Source organism: Gekko japonicus, unplaced genomic scaffold (genome assembly GCF_001447785.1).
Source record: "Gekko japonicus isolate JY-2015 unplaced genomic scaffold, Gekko_japonicus_V1.1 scaffold261, whole genome shotgun sequence".
In the NCBI taxonomy this organism is placed as follows: Eukaryota; Metazoa; Chordata; class Lepidosauria; order Squamata; family Gekkonidae; genus Gekko; species Gekko japonicus.
Window position 1 is genome coordinate 503277 of NW_015172558.1, and position 17010 is coordinate 520286.

At 46.3% G+C, this 17010-nt stretch overlaps 1 protein-coding gene across 1 annotated transcript in view; it reads right to left on the reverse strand.

Annotated features, from left to right (window-relative positions):
- Positions 1-9034: 9034 nt before the first annotated feature.
- GPR75 (G protein-coupled receptor 75) overlaps positions 9035-17010 on the reverse strand; it is a 10842-nt gene continuing 2866 nt past the window's right edge. The window contains exon 2 of the mRNA XM_015421206.1: positions 9035-10679. Coding sequence (XP_015276692.1) covers positions 9035-10679 — 1645 coding nt within the window. The remainder of the gene's footprint in view (positions 10680-17010) is intronic.

Below are 17010 nucleotides of genomic sequence, written 5' to 3' on the forward strand. Positions count from 1 at the left end.
GGGGATAAATTTCGTGCACAGTTATTATTTAAATTTTAATCTTACTTATGGTGTTGATTACTGATGTTTTAAATTGTCTTTGATGATATGATGTGAGCCACCCTGAGCCTGCTTGCAGAGTAGAACGGAATACAAATCACAAAAATAAAATACATAGTACATTTGGGTGGGGTGGAGTGGCCAAGGATCCCTACCAAGCATACTTTCAGTGGTAAACCCGTTTGCATAAGGTATGAAATGGTCCTACGACCAATGTTCCCTCTAAGCTATGGAGTCTTGTGAGCAAAAATTCTACTTTGTGAGCTCCTGGCATTAAAGTTGTGAGCAGGTGATTTGGCTACTGCATAAATTAGTTTGCTCTGGAGCCGTCCTTCCTGAGCAAAGACAAAAATGTGTGAGCCAGAGGCTAAAAGACTGTGAGCTAGCTCACACTAACTCAGCTTAGAGGGAACACTGCCTACGACGGCTGTTAAGGCATGTGATTTCTTCTTACTTCTTCTTGATCCCTGTTTTCCAGTTGCTATAGGCTTGTAACTTCGTGGTCTGTGAAACTAGGCCACATGGCTTAATGGTGCAGGGGAAAAGGGAAGAATCACTGAAGAAAGTTGCTAGGCAAGGGATACTCTCCATTACATAAGGAACGTGTGACCACACATAAGGGACCTTCACTTCACCCACAGCTATCAGATGACACTGTGTTGCAATTAAAAAAACAGGGAAGCTGCCACTGGGACAAAAGCACTCTTGACTGTATAGAATGTCCACAGGTAAGATAACATATGGTCAGCTGACCAGCATTCCACATCAGTGCTGCTGGATATTTGTTGTTGTGTTAATTTAAATAATTGTTTTTAATGATGTATTATGCATTTTATTCTTTTAAAAAACGTAGGTATGATGTTGGACTAGATGACCCTTGGCCTCAAAGTAGCAGGCGATTCTTGTGGTACTATGAAAGTTATGGAAAGTCAACAGAAAGAAGGAGAATGGAGATAAAATATCTGATTCTCAGACCCCTAAGGACTGGAGATGTGAAGGCCTGAGAAAAAAATGGAGAAGGAGCACTTTTTTTCTGAGTATCTTTTCAATTTTTCCAGTAGAAAAATTGGAAAATCTAGGGGAGCATTAGTTTAAAAAAAAGTTCTATGAAACGCTTCTTAAGGCAAGGTTTTTTTCCTCACTCAAAATGTATACCATGATAAAGTCTGAGGACTTCTTTCAAATTTTCCAAAGAAAAGACTGGGAAATGTTGTGAAACATTGAAAAAATCCTATGAAATATATCTTTGTTTCCTTTTTGAATGAGTGAAATGCTTTTTAAGACAAATGTGCAGATACTATAATAGTCAGAGAATCATAGAGTCAGAAGGGACCTCCAGGGTCATCTAGTCCAACCCCCTGCACAAGGCAGGAAATTCACAAATCCCTCCCCTTACACACCCACAATGACCACTGTTCCATGCCCAGAAGATGACCAAAAACCTCCAGGATCCGTGGCCAAACCGGCCTAGAGAAAAATTGCTTCCTGACCCCAAAGAAGTAATTAGCATTTCCTTGGGCATGTAAGAAAGGGCCACAAGAACTAAGCACTGAGGCAACCCTTCCTGCCTGTGATCTGCCTAAGTTCACAGAAGCAGCACTGCTGTCAGATGGCCATATAGCCCCCATTTGAAAACCTCCAAAGGAGAGCCCACCACCTCCTGAGGAAGCTGAGGAACCACTCTGTCAGAAAGTTCTTCTTAATGTTTAGCCAAAAACTCTCCTGATTTAATTTCAACCTGTTGAATTTCAACCCATTGAGTGCCCAGAAGTTCTTGTATTGTGAGAAAGGGAGAAAAATACTTCTTTCTCTACCTGCTCTAGCCCATGCATAATCTTGTAAACCTCTATTGTGTCACCCCTCAATCGTCGTTTCTCCAAGCTAAAGAGCCTTTAACCTTTCTTCATAAGGAAAGTGTTCCAACCCTTTTATCATTCTAGCTGACTTTTTCTGCACTTTTTCCAATGCTACACTATTGTTTCTAAGGTATGTGACCAGAATTGTACACAGTTCCAAATTTGAAAAACATCAGATGAGAAGATTAATAGAAAACATATTTTAATGATCATTACACAGGATGGGCCGTATGGGTAGGGCTGGATATAAATCCCAAAAATAAATAAATAAATAAATAAATAAATAAAAATGGAACTTCTGTATTTAAAGGCAGCACATCTATGCGTGAGTTTTCCAGGTGCATCTTGCTCATCCCTGCTAGACAATGTGGGCTGATCCCGCTGAGCATTTTGAGTATTGTTACTGTTATCTGATATATATAGAAGCCCTAACATATTGGCACTTTCCAGCTCTCCCATTAGCTGTGCTGTGCGTTCCATCAGCCATTGGCCTGTCAACCACCACTCAAGAGTACTGACGTGCCATTGCCTGGGGGCTGGGTCCACTCCTCTTGCCCACCCACTGCCAGCTTGACCACTCCTCTCTGTCAGAATAAACTGCCAAAATGGCTGTCTCTCCTGACAAAGGTGCTTCTCCTGCTTGGCTCCTCTATGGCTGGCAGGCAATTGAGGTGAGCTGCTGGCCATCAAACCAATCTCTTCTCCTCCTGCTGTGGGGCTAACTTTCCCCTCAGTGGCTGTTGCTAGGCAACCAAGCTTGGTTCTGTCAGTAAAAAGGCAAAGACAGAAGGCCCTTTCCAGGCCTACTTTGGTCTTTGCGGGAACTCATTGGGGACAGTCCCAAGTAGGATTGCCAACTCCAGGTTGGGAAATTCCTGGATATTTTGTGGTAGATTTTACAGAAACCAGTTTGGGGAGGGGAGAGGCCTCAGCTGAATAGAATGCCATAGAGTCCACCCTCCAAAGCAGTTATTTTATCCTGGGGAACAATTGCCGCCAATCTCCAGGTGAGGGCTGGAGATTACTCAGAATTAAAACTTCTCCAGGTGGCAGAGATCAGTCCCCCTGGAGAAAATGGCATCCTCATTATACCCTGCTGAGGTCGCTTCCCTCCTGCTTGGGTCTCCATGGTGGAGAAAGACTCTTCCTAGGTAGAAGCTGTAGGGAGGGGGGAGGAGATGGAAAGCTGAAGTCAGAGAGGCAGATAACATTATGTTGATCATTGGCTGGGAAGGAGAAAGGGTTGCCAACTCCAGGTTGGGAAATTCCTGGAGATTTGAGAAGTGGAGCCTGGAAAGGGTGGGGTTTGAGGAGGGGTAGGATCTTAGACAGGTACACTGCAATAGAATCCACCCTCCAAACGAGTCATTTCCTCCTGGGAAGCATTGTTGCCAATCTCCAGGTGAGGGCTAGAGATCACTCAGAATTACAACTGCTCTCCAGATAGCAGAGATCAGTTCCTCTGGAGAAGATGGTGGACTCTGTGTCATTATACCCTCCTGAGGTGGCTCCCTATGACAGCCAGTGTGACACAGCAGTTAGCGCTTCAAAGCAAGGTCTGCTAGACCCATGTTCTTCCTCTGTAAGCTGATTTGGGTGATTTCAGACTACTCACAGACCTTCAGTCTAACCTACCTCACAGGGAGAGAAGAATGATGTGAGCTGCCTTGGTCCACACTGTGGAGAAAGACTACTTTTCCCAGGTAGAGGCTGCAGGGAGGAGGGAGGAGATGGAAAGCTGAAGTCGGAGGGGCAAATAAAGGTAGGTTGATAGGAAGGAGATAGGGTTGCCATCTCCAGGTTGGGGAAATTCCTGGAGATTTGAGGGATGGAGCCTGGAGAAGTGGGGTTTGAGGAGGGGTGGGACCTCAGACAGGTACAATGTCATAGACGCCACATAAGAACATAAGAGAAGCCATCTAGTCCAACACTCTGTCACACAGTGGCCAAAAATACCAGGTGCCATCAGGAGGTCCAGCAGTGGGGCCAGGACACTAGAACCCTCCACTGTTGCCCCCCCCCAAGCACCAAGAATACAGTGCATCACTTGCCCCAGACCGAGAGTTCCTATCTATACTTTGTGGCTAATAGCCACTGATGGACTTCTGCTCCATATGCTTATCTAATTCCCTCTTGAAGCTATCCATGCTTGTAGCTGCCACCACCTCCTGTGGCAGTGAATTCCATGTGTTAACCACTGTTTGGGTGAAGAAGTACTTCCTTTTATCTGTTCTAACCTGACTGCTCAGCAATCTCATTCAGTGCACACGAGTTCTTGTATTCTGAGAAACGGAGAAAAGTACTTCTTCCTCAACCTGCTCTATCCCATGCATAATCTTATAAACCTCAATCATGTCACCCCTCAGCTGTCGTTTCTCCAAGCTAAAGAGCCCCAAGCGTTTTAACCTTTCTTCACAGGGAAAGTGTTCCAACCCCTTTATCATTCCAGTTGCCCTTTTCTGCACTTTTTCCAATGCTATAATATCCTTTTTGAGGTGTGGTGACCAGAATGGTACACAGTACTCCAAATGAGGTTGCAGCATTGATTTATACAGGGGCATCATGATACTGGCTGATTTGTTTTCAGTTCCCTTCCTCATAATCCCCAGCATAGCGTTGGCCTTTTTTATTGCATTGGCACACTGCCTTGACATTCTAGTTGCCCTTTTCTGCACTTTTTCCAATGCCACCCTTCAAATCAGCCATTTCCTCCTGGGGAACCATTGTTGCCAATCTCTGGGTGAGGGCTGGGGATCACTCAGAATTACAACTGTTCTTCAGATGGCAGAGATCAGCTTCCCTGGAGAAAACTGTGGACTCTGTGTCATTATTGATGCTGAAATTTTCATTGTCATGTTTTAAAAAAAAGGGGGGGGTTGTTCAGAGTTTGCAAAAAGACTGGAAATTATCCCCTGTATCCAGCCACTCAGTTCCAAAGACTAAGATTTCTTAAGAGAGAGGGCAGCAATTTCTACCGTCTCCTCTCCCACTGCAATTTTGTTCCTAGTGGTCAATGGACCCTCAAGAACAGTCAAGTGGAGGTCTACAGTAGGAAAAAGGAAGCAACATAAATCTATTTCATTAGGCTTCTCTACCACCTCAAGTGCCTTCTCTGCCCTCTCTTAAGAAAGCAAAAGAGCCCTTTGGAATGTGATTGGATTCATGTGCGTGTACCTTTAGAATGTGTGTGCAACCTTCCCCACTCACTGTACCTAGAGGTAAAACAGACAAGCAGAATCCCTGCATGATATATTTGTTGCTGTGCTCGACCAGTGCAAACAGCGGATTAGGGGTTTGAACACTTGAATACTTTCCTATGTAAAATATTTCCTTGATATATAGAAACGAGCGTATCTAGGGAAGCCCACCCACATCCCAGTACCGTGTGCTGGATTTACATATATATGCTACAGTCCTGTTATCAGGTACACATTGTGGGGATGGTGCTTTATCCCATGGGAAAAGGAAAGGGAAGAAATGAGAGGAGATTGACAAAAATCACAGTCAAGGCTATGGTACAATGCCATTGTGAACTAAATTAATGAGAAGTTTCTGAACCAGTTCATACTGCTGGGGAAGGAAGTAAACTCATATGACTGAAGGCACTTTCATGCAAAAAAAAATAAAAAATCCAAACCCCCTGCACACAGAAAATGAACATGTCTGTTTAAAAGCTAGGTGACAACCATTCTTCCTGACAAGCTAGTTTTCTATATGAAGGGAATATGGGGGGGGGGGGTGCGGCAGGGGAATGGAGGAACATTCAGTCATGACAGCTCTCAGCTGCAGAATATAGTACAATCCATTCAGGTTATCCATCTTTATAGAAATTAGCCCTATATCAAACCAGTGTGGGCTACAGCCAAGGCCACTTTTATAAAGCTCCTGTTAAACAACTGCTCCCTCTACCTCACCATCGCATCACCACAAAAAAAGCATTCACACAGTTCTTTTTCCAGATATTCTAACCACTTCACACAGATACATCAGGAACAGTTCCTGTCTGTAAAAAGATGGGGGAAAGAATCAACCTACACTAAGGGTCTGATCCTCTTTTTCTTTCTTTTTTTGGTCACAACTGACATGGCAACCTAGTAAGGCAGAAGACGTTCAGAGGTGGTTTCCTATTGCCTTCTTCTGCATCAAGACCCTGGTCTCCCATCCAAATACTAACCAGGGCTGACCTTGCTTAGATTCCAAGATCTAATGAGATTGGGCTAGCCTGGGCTATCCAGGTCAGGGTTTGATTATCTACAGAGACTAGAACAACTGGATGCATACTGGTGACCTCTCAGAGTGCCTGTGCAGATCAAGAGAGCCAGGTCTTTCAAGGATACTCTGTGCCTCTTCCCTAACTGATTGGTGTTCACTTTAAAAAGAAAAAACTGACACTTTTATTTATAAAGATATAAGGAAAATGTTCTTTCTGACTCTGGGGCAAGTGATGCTCTGTCATCTTGGTGCTTGGGGGGGGTCAACAGTGGGAGGGCTTCCAATGTCCTGGCCCCACTGGTGGACCTCCTGATGGCACTGGTATTTCTGGCCACTGTGTGATACAGAGTGTTGGACTGGATGGGCCTTTGGCCTGATCCAACATTGGCATCTCTTATGTTCTTATGAAAATCATATAAGTAGTTTTCTACCCAACTGTTCATTTACAGGAAGGCAAAATCAAGATCATCTAAACAAATGAATGGAATCTCACCTTCAGTAACAAGAAACTGGATGACTGAAGTCATATATTTTTAAAATTTATTAAAACACATTAAATAACTCAATTCATATACATCAGATTACTAAAGTATTTAAGGTTTTGGCATTTCACAATGACATACAATGGTCTCTCCGCATCAGCCTTAGACCCACCACAACCTCTAATGCAACCGAATTACCACATTTGGGATCAAGAAGAAACTTAATAGCAGGTATAGCAAAGACCCTAAGGCTTAGGTGCTAAACACACTAAGACACAAATCAGCAAGTCAGTGGTTCAAATCTTACTTCTGGAAGGAATTCACAAAGTAGCCTTAGGTAAGCCTTAGGTAAGCCAACTCTGAGATGTTAGGGAGGTAGAGCCTGGGGAATGGGAGGGGTTGGGAGCAAGGGCACGGTAAGGGGGCAGTATTGTGGTGGTGATGTCACCTCCAGGTCCCCCCTGGAAGGAGTGGCAAAGTGTCCCTGCCGGGTTCTGTCTATTTCATGCACCCACCCCACCCCCGTCACCTGGAGTAGCAGCAGGCAATGGCAATTTGGGTCAAGGGATACCTACCCCGACCAGGAGAATGGCATCCCTACTGACAAGAGTAGGGTTTGGAGAAGAGCGGGACCCTTGTGGGGCACAATGTCAAAGTTTATCATCCAAAGCAGTTATTTTCTTCACGTGAATTGATCTATGTAGTCTGGAAATCAGTTGTGATTCCAGGAGAATATCTCCCGCACCTGGAAGTTTGCAACCCTGTAAGTAAGCCATTTTCCCCAGCCCCAGGTCTCTGATCTGAAATACAGAGAGATAATACTGGCTTACCTTACAGGGTTGCTGTAAGGATTTCAAGAAGATATGGGTTGGATCCTGTGGAAGACTGCCTTTGAGGGAAGGAGGGATTTTTGCTGATTTCTTCCCTTTGGCCACAGACTTCCAACTCCTCTCTCATGCTGTACTTGTGAGTCCTCCCGTTCCCCAGGGGCAGCATTTGGGGCTGCAGCAGGATGAGAATAGGCAAGGATGTTTCCGGCAGGATTCAATCCAATGTATGTGAAATGCTATGAACATCCTCAAGTGCCTTATTTGCTAAGAATAATTAATAAAAATTCCTTAGTCATGTTCTGAATTATATGCCTGGAGGGTAGCAGCTGTCACCTTTACTGTGTGATGCAGAATTTTGCTTAAGCTTGCCAGGATTCTCCCCCCCCCCCACTAAAACTTTTCCTTACTATCAAGTTCATCAGATTTGATGCATCTTCCATACTTGCTATACTGCAAAATGGATGATGAGAACAAATGTGTTGCAAGGTACTTGGGGAAATAGAAAAGAGGATTGTAATTAACCACTTGCTTGGTGGTCTGTGCTGAGTGCAAAACAGCCCCCAAACAGCAGTATTTCAAATCAGAAAATGTTTATATTTCAGGCTGTTAATATGTTGTTTTTAATCATTATATTTAAGCAGGCTTTCTAATGAACAAGGAGGACTTATTAACTTTGAAGGACTTATTTACAAAGCTGATACAGAGGATCCTCTCTGAGCACAAAGAATGGGATGAGATTAGCTTCAGTTCCCTAGTATCCACAGGTTCAAGTCTACAGTTCTTTGAAATCATCTTACATTTTTTTCCTACAGCAATAATACAGCGACTTGATTTGAAATTTCTGCTTCTATAAAACTGCTCCCTATTCAGGCTGCATTTGGAAATTTTTCAAAACACAGCAAAACAACATTTTAAGCAAACTGTGGTCCTGGCAGTGCTTCCAAGTTTGTTTCTTTGCCATCACATATGCTTTACTATTGATACAAGTCCACACCCATCTCTAGCCCATAAAAAAAGATATGCATTGAACTGATAATATATACAATTTAAAGGGCAGCCTCCTTTGTTAATGCCAAAACTGTGCACTTTCAAGAAAATACTACAGAAACAGTGAGCTAATACCCAGTTCAGTTCTAAAGCCACTGAGTACTTATGGATAAACTGGTGTCTTGTAATTGGCAACCATTTTTGACCAGAACAAAAGCAGATTTAATATTGTATGCTGGAGTTCAAAAATAATACTTTAGTAGTATAATAAACTTGTAGGTTAATAACCGGAAACCATTAAAAAGAAGAAACAGTCACCAAATGAAGCGGTAGACCACAGTTGGCCAATGTGTGGCAAACATACCACAAGTGACATGCCTGGCAGGAACATGAATGTTTGAAAGCCTGGTTATGGTATATGCTGTTAGATCTACATTCCAGCCTGCCTCCCTCCCTCATGTTGCCTGCTGCCTGCTCAGCAGACTTGAAACAAAACCACCCCAAGTAGACTAGAGACAAAACCACCCCAAAGCGTGATGGGGATGCATTGCAGTGTGCGACAGAATGGCACTAAACCATATTTTGGACATGACTTGTTATACTGGTAAAACACTGGTCAGTCCAGCAGCTACACAGAGGGGATTGGAATCTGTTTAGCAGAAGTGCTGTCAAAATCCCGCACCAGATCATTAGTGGTGTGGTAGTGCATGGCAACGAAAGACTTGGCAAAGCCAAATGGAGAGTTGGCCGGCTGCAGGCTATTTGGAGTGCTCACTTCCTGAGAAGGGCAGCTGTTATAGATGCTATAATAAGGTTCAATGCGGGTGTTCATGGGAGTGGAGCTACTCTGGCCTCCATAATGCTGGTGGCACCTGGAAGCCTTAGGACTCAGCACGCTTTCCTTGGAATGACTGGGGCCACAAGCCTGGTCCACAAACTTTTTCTGGGGCTTCGGAGACAGCATGTAGGCCGAGTTGGTTTCATGATGGGACGATTTGTTTCTGTTTGCCTCCAGGCTCCCTTTGCCGACAGCTCGGAGCCTAGTTTTCTGCTTGCAGCAAAAAAATATCAGGGCTAAGAACTGGAGGCACCAAAGCACCCTCCTCCTCAACCCAGCACTGTTACGTGAATATATAAAAGGGTTTAATCCAGACTTGAAAAAAATGAGGGTAAATCCACACAATTCAAACTGGTAAAGAATAAAGCCACTGTTCCTGGATAAGACATCCTGTACCAAGGAGATACCCAAAGGTAGGCAGCAAACTAAGACTGAAAGGACAATCACCACGCATGTCACTACAGCTTTGGAGTCCTTGGCTGTGGACAAGTTAACCGTAGACACCAGCTGGAATCTGCTGGCTGCCGGCGCAGACAGCTGGCTGAGGTTTTTCATGTATGCATGGGTCTGGACATGCTGCAGCTTATTGTAGTTTTGGTTTCTATACAGAGCTGGCATAGTGCACTGTACCCCATCAGCACACCCCGTTACAAGTGGCCCAATGAAAGGCTGAGGCCTAGAGGCATCCACTGTGATGACTGGAGGGCATTTCCTGACTTGAGCATTTTTCCTCAAGGCTTGGGCTATCATGATGTAGGAGACTGAAACCACCGTCACACAGCAAATGAAGTCAATCACATACAAGTAAGGGATGATCTTTCCCTCTCCACTGACTAGGCTGGAGATGGGAAGGCACAGGCGGGATTTATGGGTCCTCATGGTTGCCAGTGTGGCAAGAGTGAAGCTAGTAGCCCATAAAACCAAGGTAAGCAAGAGGGTGCAAGGGAAAGAAGCGGTCCGGTTGGGCTGCTTCCCTAAGACCATGCGCAGTCGGTGAAGGGCGATGACAGCCACAGTCTTGAGAGACATGATGATGAAACCAGAGCTGGTGAGGTGAAAGGTGAAGCAGAATGCATCAGGGATGCCAGCTGCAGAGTCCAAGAAGAGGGCAAACGTGAACATGGGGGCAGTCACTCCACAGATGAAGAGGTCACAGAACGACAGATTGAGAATCATGAAATCAAAGTTGGTCCTGAACTTCCGGAAGGCCGGGTCAAAGAATGATAAGAAGACAATGAGATTGCCATAGGAACCCAAGCAGAAGATGACAGCCAGGAGGAAGGTACATGTGACCAGAGTGGCTGTGTGAATAATCTCCTGGATATCTCCTTGGAAAGAAAATGTGTCATTGCTGGTCCAGGAGCGCGGTGGCAGCTGCGATGAAGAATTGGGCTGGTCTGTCCACTTTGCCTCAGCCCGACCTGTAAGGTTCATCCTCAAGGAAATAAGACTCTGCTATCCCAGCTGATGGTTGGAATCAAGCACCTCACATTAGAAGTTTGCGACAAGTGAAATCCATGGTGGGTGGAGCCTGTTAGTACAATGACAAGCCCCCCAAGCCAAAAATAAAGTTAACAGACAATATAATCTACATGAAAGCTTGCCCTTGTACCTCCTCTAATAGCTATGTAATACTACAAATGGAAAGGACAGCATGTCTGCCAACTCTACTGCACTTCTTAAAAGTACAGGAGGTATTTCAGGCAGAGAAGACAGTAACCTTACTGAAAACAGGTTAACTCTGAGATGCTATTATTAAAAATCAACAGAGAAATTGAATTTACGGAAACAAAATATGGAGAAGCTTTTCACCTGGATGCATTTTTGACAGCCACATGCTATCTTTTCCCTCTATCTGAGACAATATGCGGTTAGAGTCAAAAGTGGCCACATATTTAGCCTTTATAACCCCTGGCATTGCACCAAATACTTCTGCTCCTTGTTCTTTCAAGAAGGCAAGTGGAAGGAAGCAGCTAGCTCAGAGTTCTTGCTTTGCATGCACCCTCTTGCCCCAAATGCAATTCCCAGTATCTCCAGCTACCGTCTGGTCTAAAGTTGTTTCCATCCATTATCATGGAAGGAGTTAAAACGATGTTTTCTGAAAATACATCCAAGCGAATGAATATGGTGGAGAACAGAAGCGAAAAGGGAGGGGGGGGGATCCCCAGTTAACTGGCCAGGACACCTAGCACCTCCACACGGTGTCTGACTCTATGGCAGTGACCTGGAGAAAGGGGTCCACTTCTCTCCCGGCCACACACTAAAGAAATCAGTGACCAGCATCATTTTGGCCTAGCAGTGGGGAGCTGGACATTTCTCACACTCCCCGGGAATCCGGTATCATTAAGGGAGAAAAAAAGAGGTTCGGGCCTAGGAGTCCAAGAGGGGCGAGTGGGGAAAGAGCGAGGAGACCTTAATCGGTTGGGCGGCTGTGGGCCCCAGCCCGCTAGAGCGCAGGTGCGCGTTGGCCCGTCGCCAGAAGAAAGGCAGCGGCCCTTGCCAGGCAGGCCGAAACTGCGCCCGGGGCGCACGCAGCGTAGCTGGGGTTGAAGGAGGGCTTCCCCCCGCCTTCCCCCCGCCTTCCCCCTCCCTCTCCTTTGGACTGCATCCCCTTCCTTACCAAGCGCTAGCCACCGCCGCAGTAGCTCTTGGCCGGCCAGTGGAGGCGGCGAGCGCCGCTTGTGGCTCGCAGTGGTGAGCAGAGAGCATCCCCAGGCCGGGCTGCAGAGCGCGCCAGCTGCGGTCGCCGGCTGAGGCTGAAGTCATCGCCGACGTGCGGGAGCTGCTCGGGCCGGCTCGCGCGGTCGCTGCCTCCCACCTGCGGGGAGGGAGGGGGGACGAAAGGGCGGGAGATGCAGCCGCAGCCACCACCTCCTATAGGAGGTGGTGCCCCAGCCCCCCGCGCCGCGTGCACACTCACGCGCGAGCTGGCGCCTGACACGCCGGCTGAAGGGCTCGCGCGGTCGTGAGGCGGTGCTGCTGCGTGCAGCGGCCCCGGTTCGCCTTGCAGGCTGTCTCGTTCCTTTGCAAGACGCGCAGGCAGGCACAAGCCCTCCTCACGCTGCCCCACGTAGCACAGGCAGGCTGAGCTGGCGTTCCTCACAACCAACCACCGCGCTCCCAAAGGACGTTCTCCGACCCGCAGCGTGCAAACGCAGTGGTAAACACGGAATTCTCGGGCACAAAGCCGCCAGGGTGCCAACCGGCGCAGGCTGCAGGCAGGCACACACGTACAACACAGCAATTGCACATTCTCACGACCGTTGGCTCAGCAGCAGAACCAGCTTAAAACGCAGCAACGGTGAGCATGTTTTGCTTTTCCTTGCGCAGAAACATGGCCTAACCTGCAGACCCCAGCCATCTCCACTGGGCGGCAAGGTACGCGCCAGATGCCCCTTCGGAAACTAGGACAGGCACCGACAGTCTCCTGCTTTCGGGTACCTCTCGGGGAGGGGGAATCACTAGTTTTAAAAGAGCGATTTGAGCGATGTCTTAGACTTAGAGGATAGACAGATCTTCCTGCGGCTCCTGGCCGTAATGGCTAAATGGACACCGCTTTTTCAAACGCAGTATGCTAGTTGCTGAGATAGTGACAGTGAAGGTGAGCTTCTGGGTCTCCCAAGGCGATTGCCACTAATGGGGGCCTTTGGAGGGAAGGCAGGAACACTCAGGTAGCCCTCTGTCGTATCTGGACCCAGAGTATATATTCCAACTGTCCTCGTTTATTTTGGACAGTCTGTTTAATTTTTAAAAAAGAAGAAACCTATTTTATTCCAGGTTGGGGGTTGCTGATTTTCCATGCATCCTTTCTCTACTACCTGTTTTTCTATTTTTAAATTATGCCACCTCTCCAGGAACCTATTCAAGGCAGCTTATAAAATAATAGTAAACATTAAATAAAAACAAAACATTAACAATATTAAGATCCAGCACTAAAAAAGCCCAGCATAAAAACAGACCACTGGCAGCTTAAAACAAGTTTCCAGACTAAAACGGGATTTATCCTCTGGTTACAAGTAACATCTGAGCTGAACAGGACTGCTGTCAGTTCTAGCCCGCTGGTGTGAGCTACCAGCCTTGTCCCCAGCTCGCTGTCCACCCAGCGGTTCGAAAGCTTTGGCGAGTAGATAAAATGGGTACCACTTCTTAGAGAGGGGCGGGCACACCAAAACACCCCTATGGGGGAGGTGTTAGCCGGCAAACGGAAGGTTCGGCTCACAAGCTCAAAAGCCTAGAAAATCTCTTCGGCATCAAGAAGCCTGTAATGGGCCGTTCCGGCCAGGCGGTGGCAGTATGGAGCTGCGACCCGAAGAGTCCTGGAGAGGAAGAGCTGACGTCATCCAGCCAAGCCAAGCCGAGTGGGGAAAATGCTGTCCGGATCACGTCTGAGTTGCAACTGAACAAATCCCCGTCGGCTGCAAAACGTGTGCTATGTAAAGATTATATGTGTGGTCCTCCCTTACCCCTATAAAGCATTGTTAGTCCCTTCTGAAATGAGTAACTGTAAATCGCTCAGAGCCAGCAGCTCTGCAAGGTTTGAGCGATCACTAAATTGAAATTGCTTTGTATTGTTTTAGATGTGACAATCGGTATTAATTGTATACTGGTTGTAACCATTGTGAGCCGCCTCGGCGGGAGGGCAGGGTAAAAGTCTAACAAATAAATAAATAAATAAATTTTCATTCCCCTCTTTCCCCGCCTCCGTTTCTCTTGCCCAAGGAGAATTCCAGGAACTCAAAATCCCCCCCTGCTTTTCCAAGCCACACTAGCTCCTTCCAGCCTTGCAAACAGCATCCTCCTCTTGATGGCCAGCATATAAGGATGCTATGCCTCCAGGTGGGGCCTGGGGATCCCCTGCACTTACAGCCAGTGTTCCCTCTAAGCTGAGTTAGTGTGAGCTAGCTCACAGGTTTTTAGCCTCTGGTTCACACATTTTTGTCTTAGTTTAGGGAGGATGGCTCCAGAGCAAACTAATTGATGCAGTAGCCAAATTGCTCACTAAGAACTTTAATGCCAGTAGCTCACAGAGTAGAATTTTTGCTCACAGGACTCCACAGCTTAGAGGGAGCATTGCAGAGTTACAGCTTATCTCCTGCCTACATATATCAATTCCCAGGCATAAAGTGAATGCAGTGGAAGGAGGACTCCATGGCATTGTACTCCATTGAAATCACTGTTCTCCCCGGATGTAGTGATCTCATGTATCTCAGTGGTCCAGGCATCCCAATGGGGTCGCTATTGAGCTGTTTTGGGGTTGTGTTACAGCGCCATAGTGCTCTCAGAAGAACGTTAAGAAAAAAAAAGACGGAGATTGCCCACACGGGCGAAAAAGGACGCGAAAACCTCGTAATCGGAGGAAATGCTATGGGGGCATTTTACACAGCACCCTGTAGCGCTTCAGGAACGGTAGAAGAAACTAAAGACTGCTTGAAAGCAGTTTGCAGGTAAAATGGCTCAGGAACGCTTCCCAAATGGGACAGAAGCGTTTCTGTCTGAAAGGGGAAATGTATTCCGTCAGGGAACTGTTACTAAAATGGTTCTGTCTGAAATGACAGACAGAAACCGTTAGTGAACAACATATCAGCTGTCTGAAATTCCCCTATAGCTTGGTTGCTGCATTTTGGACCAGTTTAACCAGTTTGGGACCAGTTGAAGTATCCATTTGCAAAGGCAACCATGTATAAAATACATTACAGTAAACCTGGATGTAATCAGAGCATGGATCATTGTGGCCAGAACATATTTTAATTTTTTTTAAATTTTATTATTTCAGTTTACATCCCACCCTTCTCGAAAGCAGGGTGGGTCAAAACAATAGATTCCAGTACAGTCTTACAATGATTCAGTTAATATCAAACATTAAATTAGTACAATAAACACAGTCAAAGTGGGCAGTGCAGCAAATTTCAGTTTTCAGTTCCCACAGCTGGGAATGAATGGGCCGAAGCTCAGGTCTCATTAACAGCAGCATACCGCAACAGCAACAGGGAGGCCAGCTGGTAAATGCCTGCTGCCTCGACCAAAGGCCTGGCGGAACAGCTCTCCATCTTGCAGGCCTGGAGAGCCCTGATCTCAGTCAGGAGCATATTCCACCAGGCTGGGGGCAGGGCCGAGAAAGTCCTGGCCCTAGTTGAGGCTATGTGAATGTCTTTCAGGCTGAGGACAACTAGCAGATGGTTATCCACAGAGCGCAAGGCTCTCTGAGGCATGTATGGGGAGAGGTGGTCCCTGGCCGCCAAAGGAACAGCCACAGCTGCTGTATTGGCTGCAGCTAATAAAACACATCATATGCCACAGAGGAAATCTGGACCTCCAATGGGACTATCCAAATAGGAAATGTTGTTGAATATGTCTGAGAGACTACATAAGGATTGTTTAACACTTTCCCATAACACTGAAGATTACAGAACCCAGAGAAGGTGACAGGCACTATACTCAGGACAGACAAAAGGAAGCACTTCTCAGAACACATAATTAACTTGCAGGATAATCCAATTAATCTATGAGACTCACTACCGTGGGATACGGTGAATGACAGCCACTAGCTTAGACAACTTTTAAAAGGGATTTAACAAGTTCATAGATCAAGCGATGGGTATTAGCCAGGACTGCCTGCACGTTTCAAAAACCTCTCAATACTAGTTTCCAGAAGACAGCAACAAGGAGAGGTTTTGACCTCTGTGACTTGCCTACAGGCCTTTGGAGGAAAACAGGATGCTGCATTAAGCTGGTCTTTGGTGTGATCCAGCAGGGCTTTTCTTGTAAGTTGCAGCTACTCTGTAATAACTACAATCATGCCCATTGTGAGTTTCAGCAATCAATGAAATAACCTTAAGGTTCCAAAAACTGTAAAAGGACCAAAAACGAGGAGAGAAAGCTTTAAAAATACCAAAATGCAAAATATTATGGACAGCTTACTATCACATCTGCTTAGAAGCCAGTGTACAGCAGGCTGCTTAAGCATGTGGAAAAGAGGCTTCAGCAATGTTGGGTGAAGGCAGAGCTTATGCAAGGACACGAGCATGTCCCCGTTTTCCTCTGAAATTTTACTGCCCAGTGACAGGCCCCCTCCTTCCTACTGCTAAATGCCACCCATCGCCAAGACATCAGAAGGAGATCCAGAAGCAGTATCATGCCTCCCACCAGCCAGTTCCAGCTGAGGACATAAACCACCTACCCATCACCACAGACAAGGCCATCAAGGCAAGGGAATAACACATTGGGCCTGAATCTAGCTCAGCTGAAATCCCCTTCTCTAATGCGAGAAAGCAAGATAAAGTAATAATTAAAAAAAACAGGATGCAAACTGACTGCCAGACTAAAAAGATCTTGGATCTGATCCAGCAGGGTTCTTGAGGAGAGGTCATGGCTCAGTGGCAGAGCATCGTGTTAGCAAGCAGGAGACCCCAGGTTTAATCTTCAGTTAAAAAATCTGGCAGTAGGTGCTGCGAAGGACCTCTGCCAGAGACCCTGGAGACCGACTACCAGTCTGAGTAGACAGTACTGACTGTAATGGTCTGATTCAGGATTGGGCAGCTTCAAGAGTGTAGTTTGATTCTGTGCTTCCTTCCTGCAACATGTGCTCATACATGTATACAAATCTATGCATTGAAAGAAATCCCCAGCGCATTGTAGGGTGGTGTTTTCCACCTTCCCATCTGCTGTGACAAGCAGTACTCTAGGAGTAGCCCCAGAGCATCAGGGAAGAGGGAAAGAAAACAAAGATCGGAGGAACGGTTGGGAGAAGCCAGGGCTGCCTTGTCCAC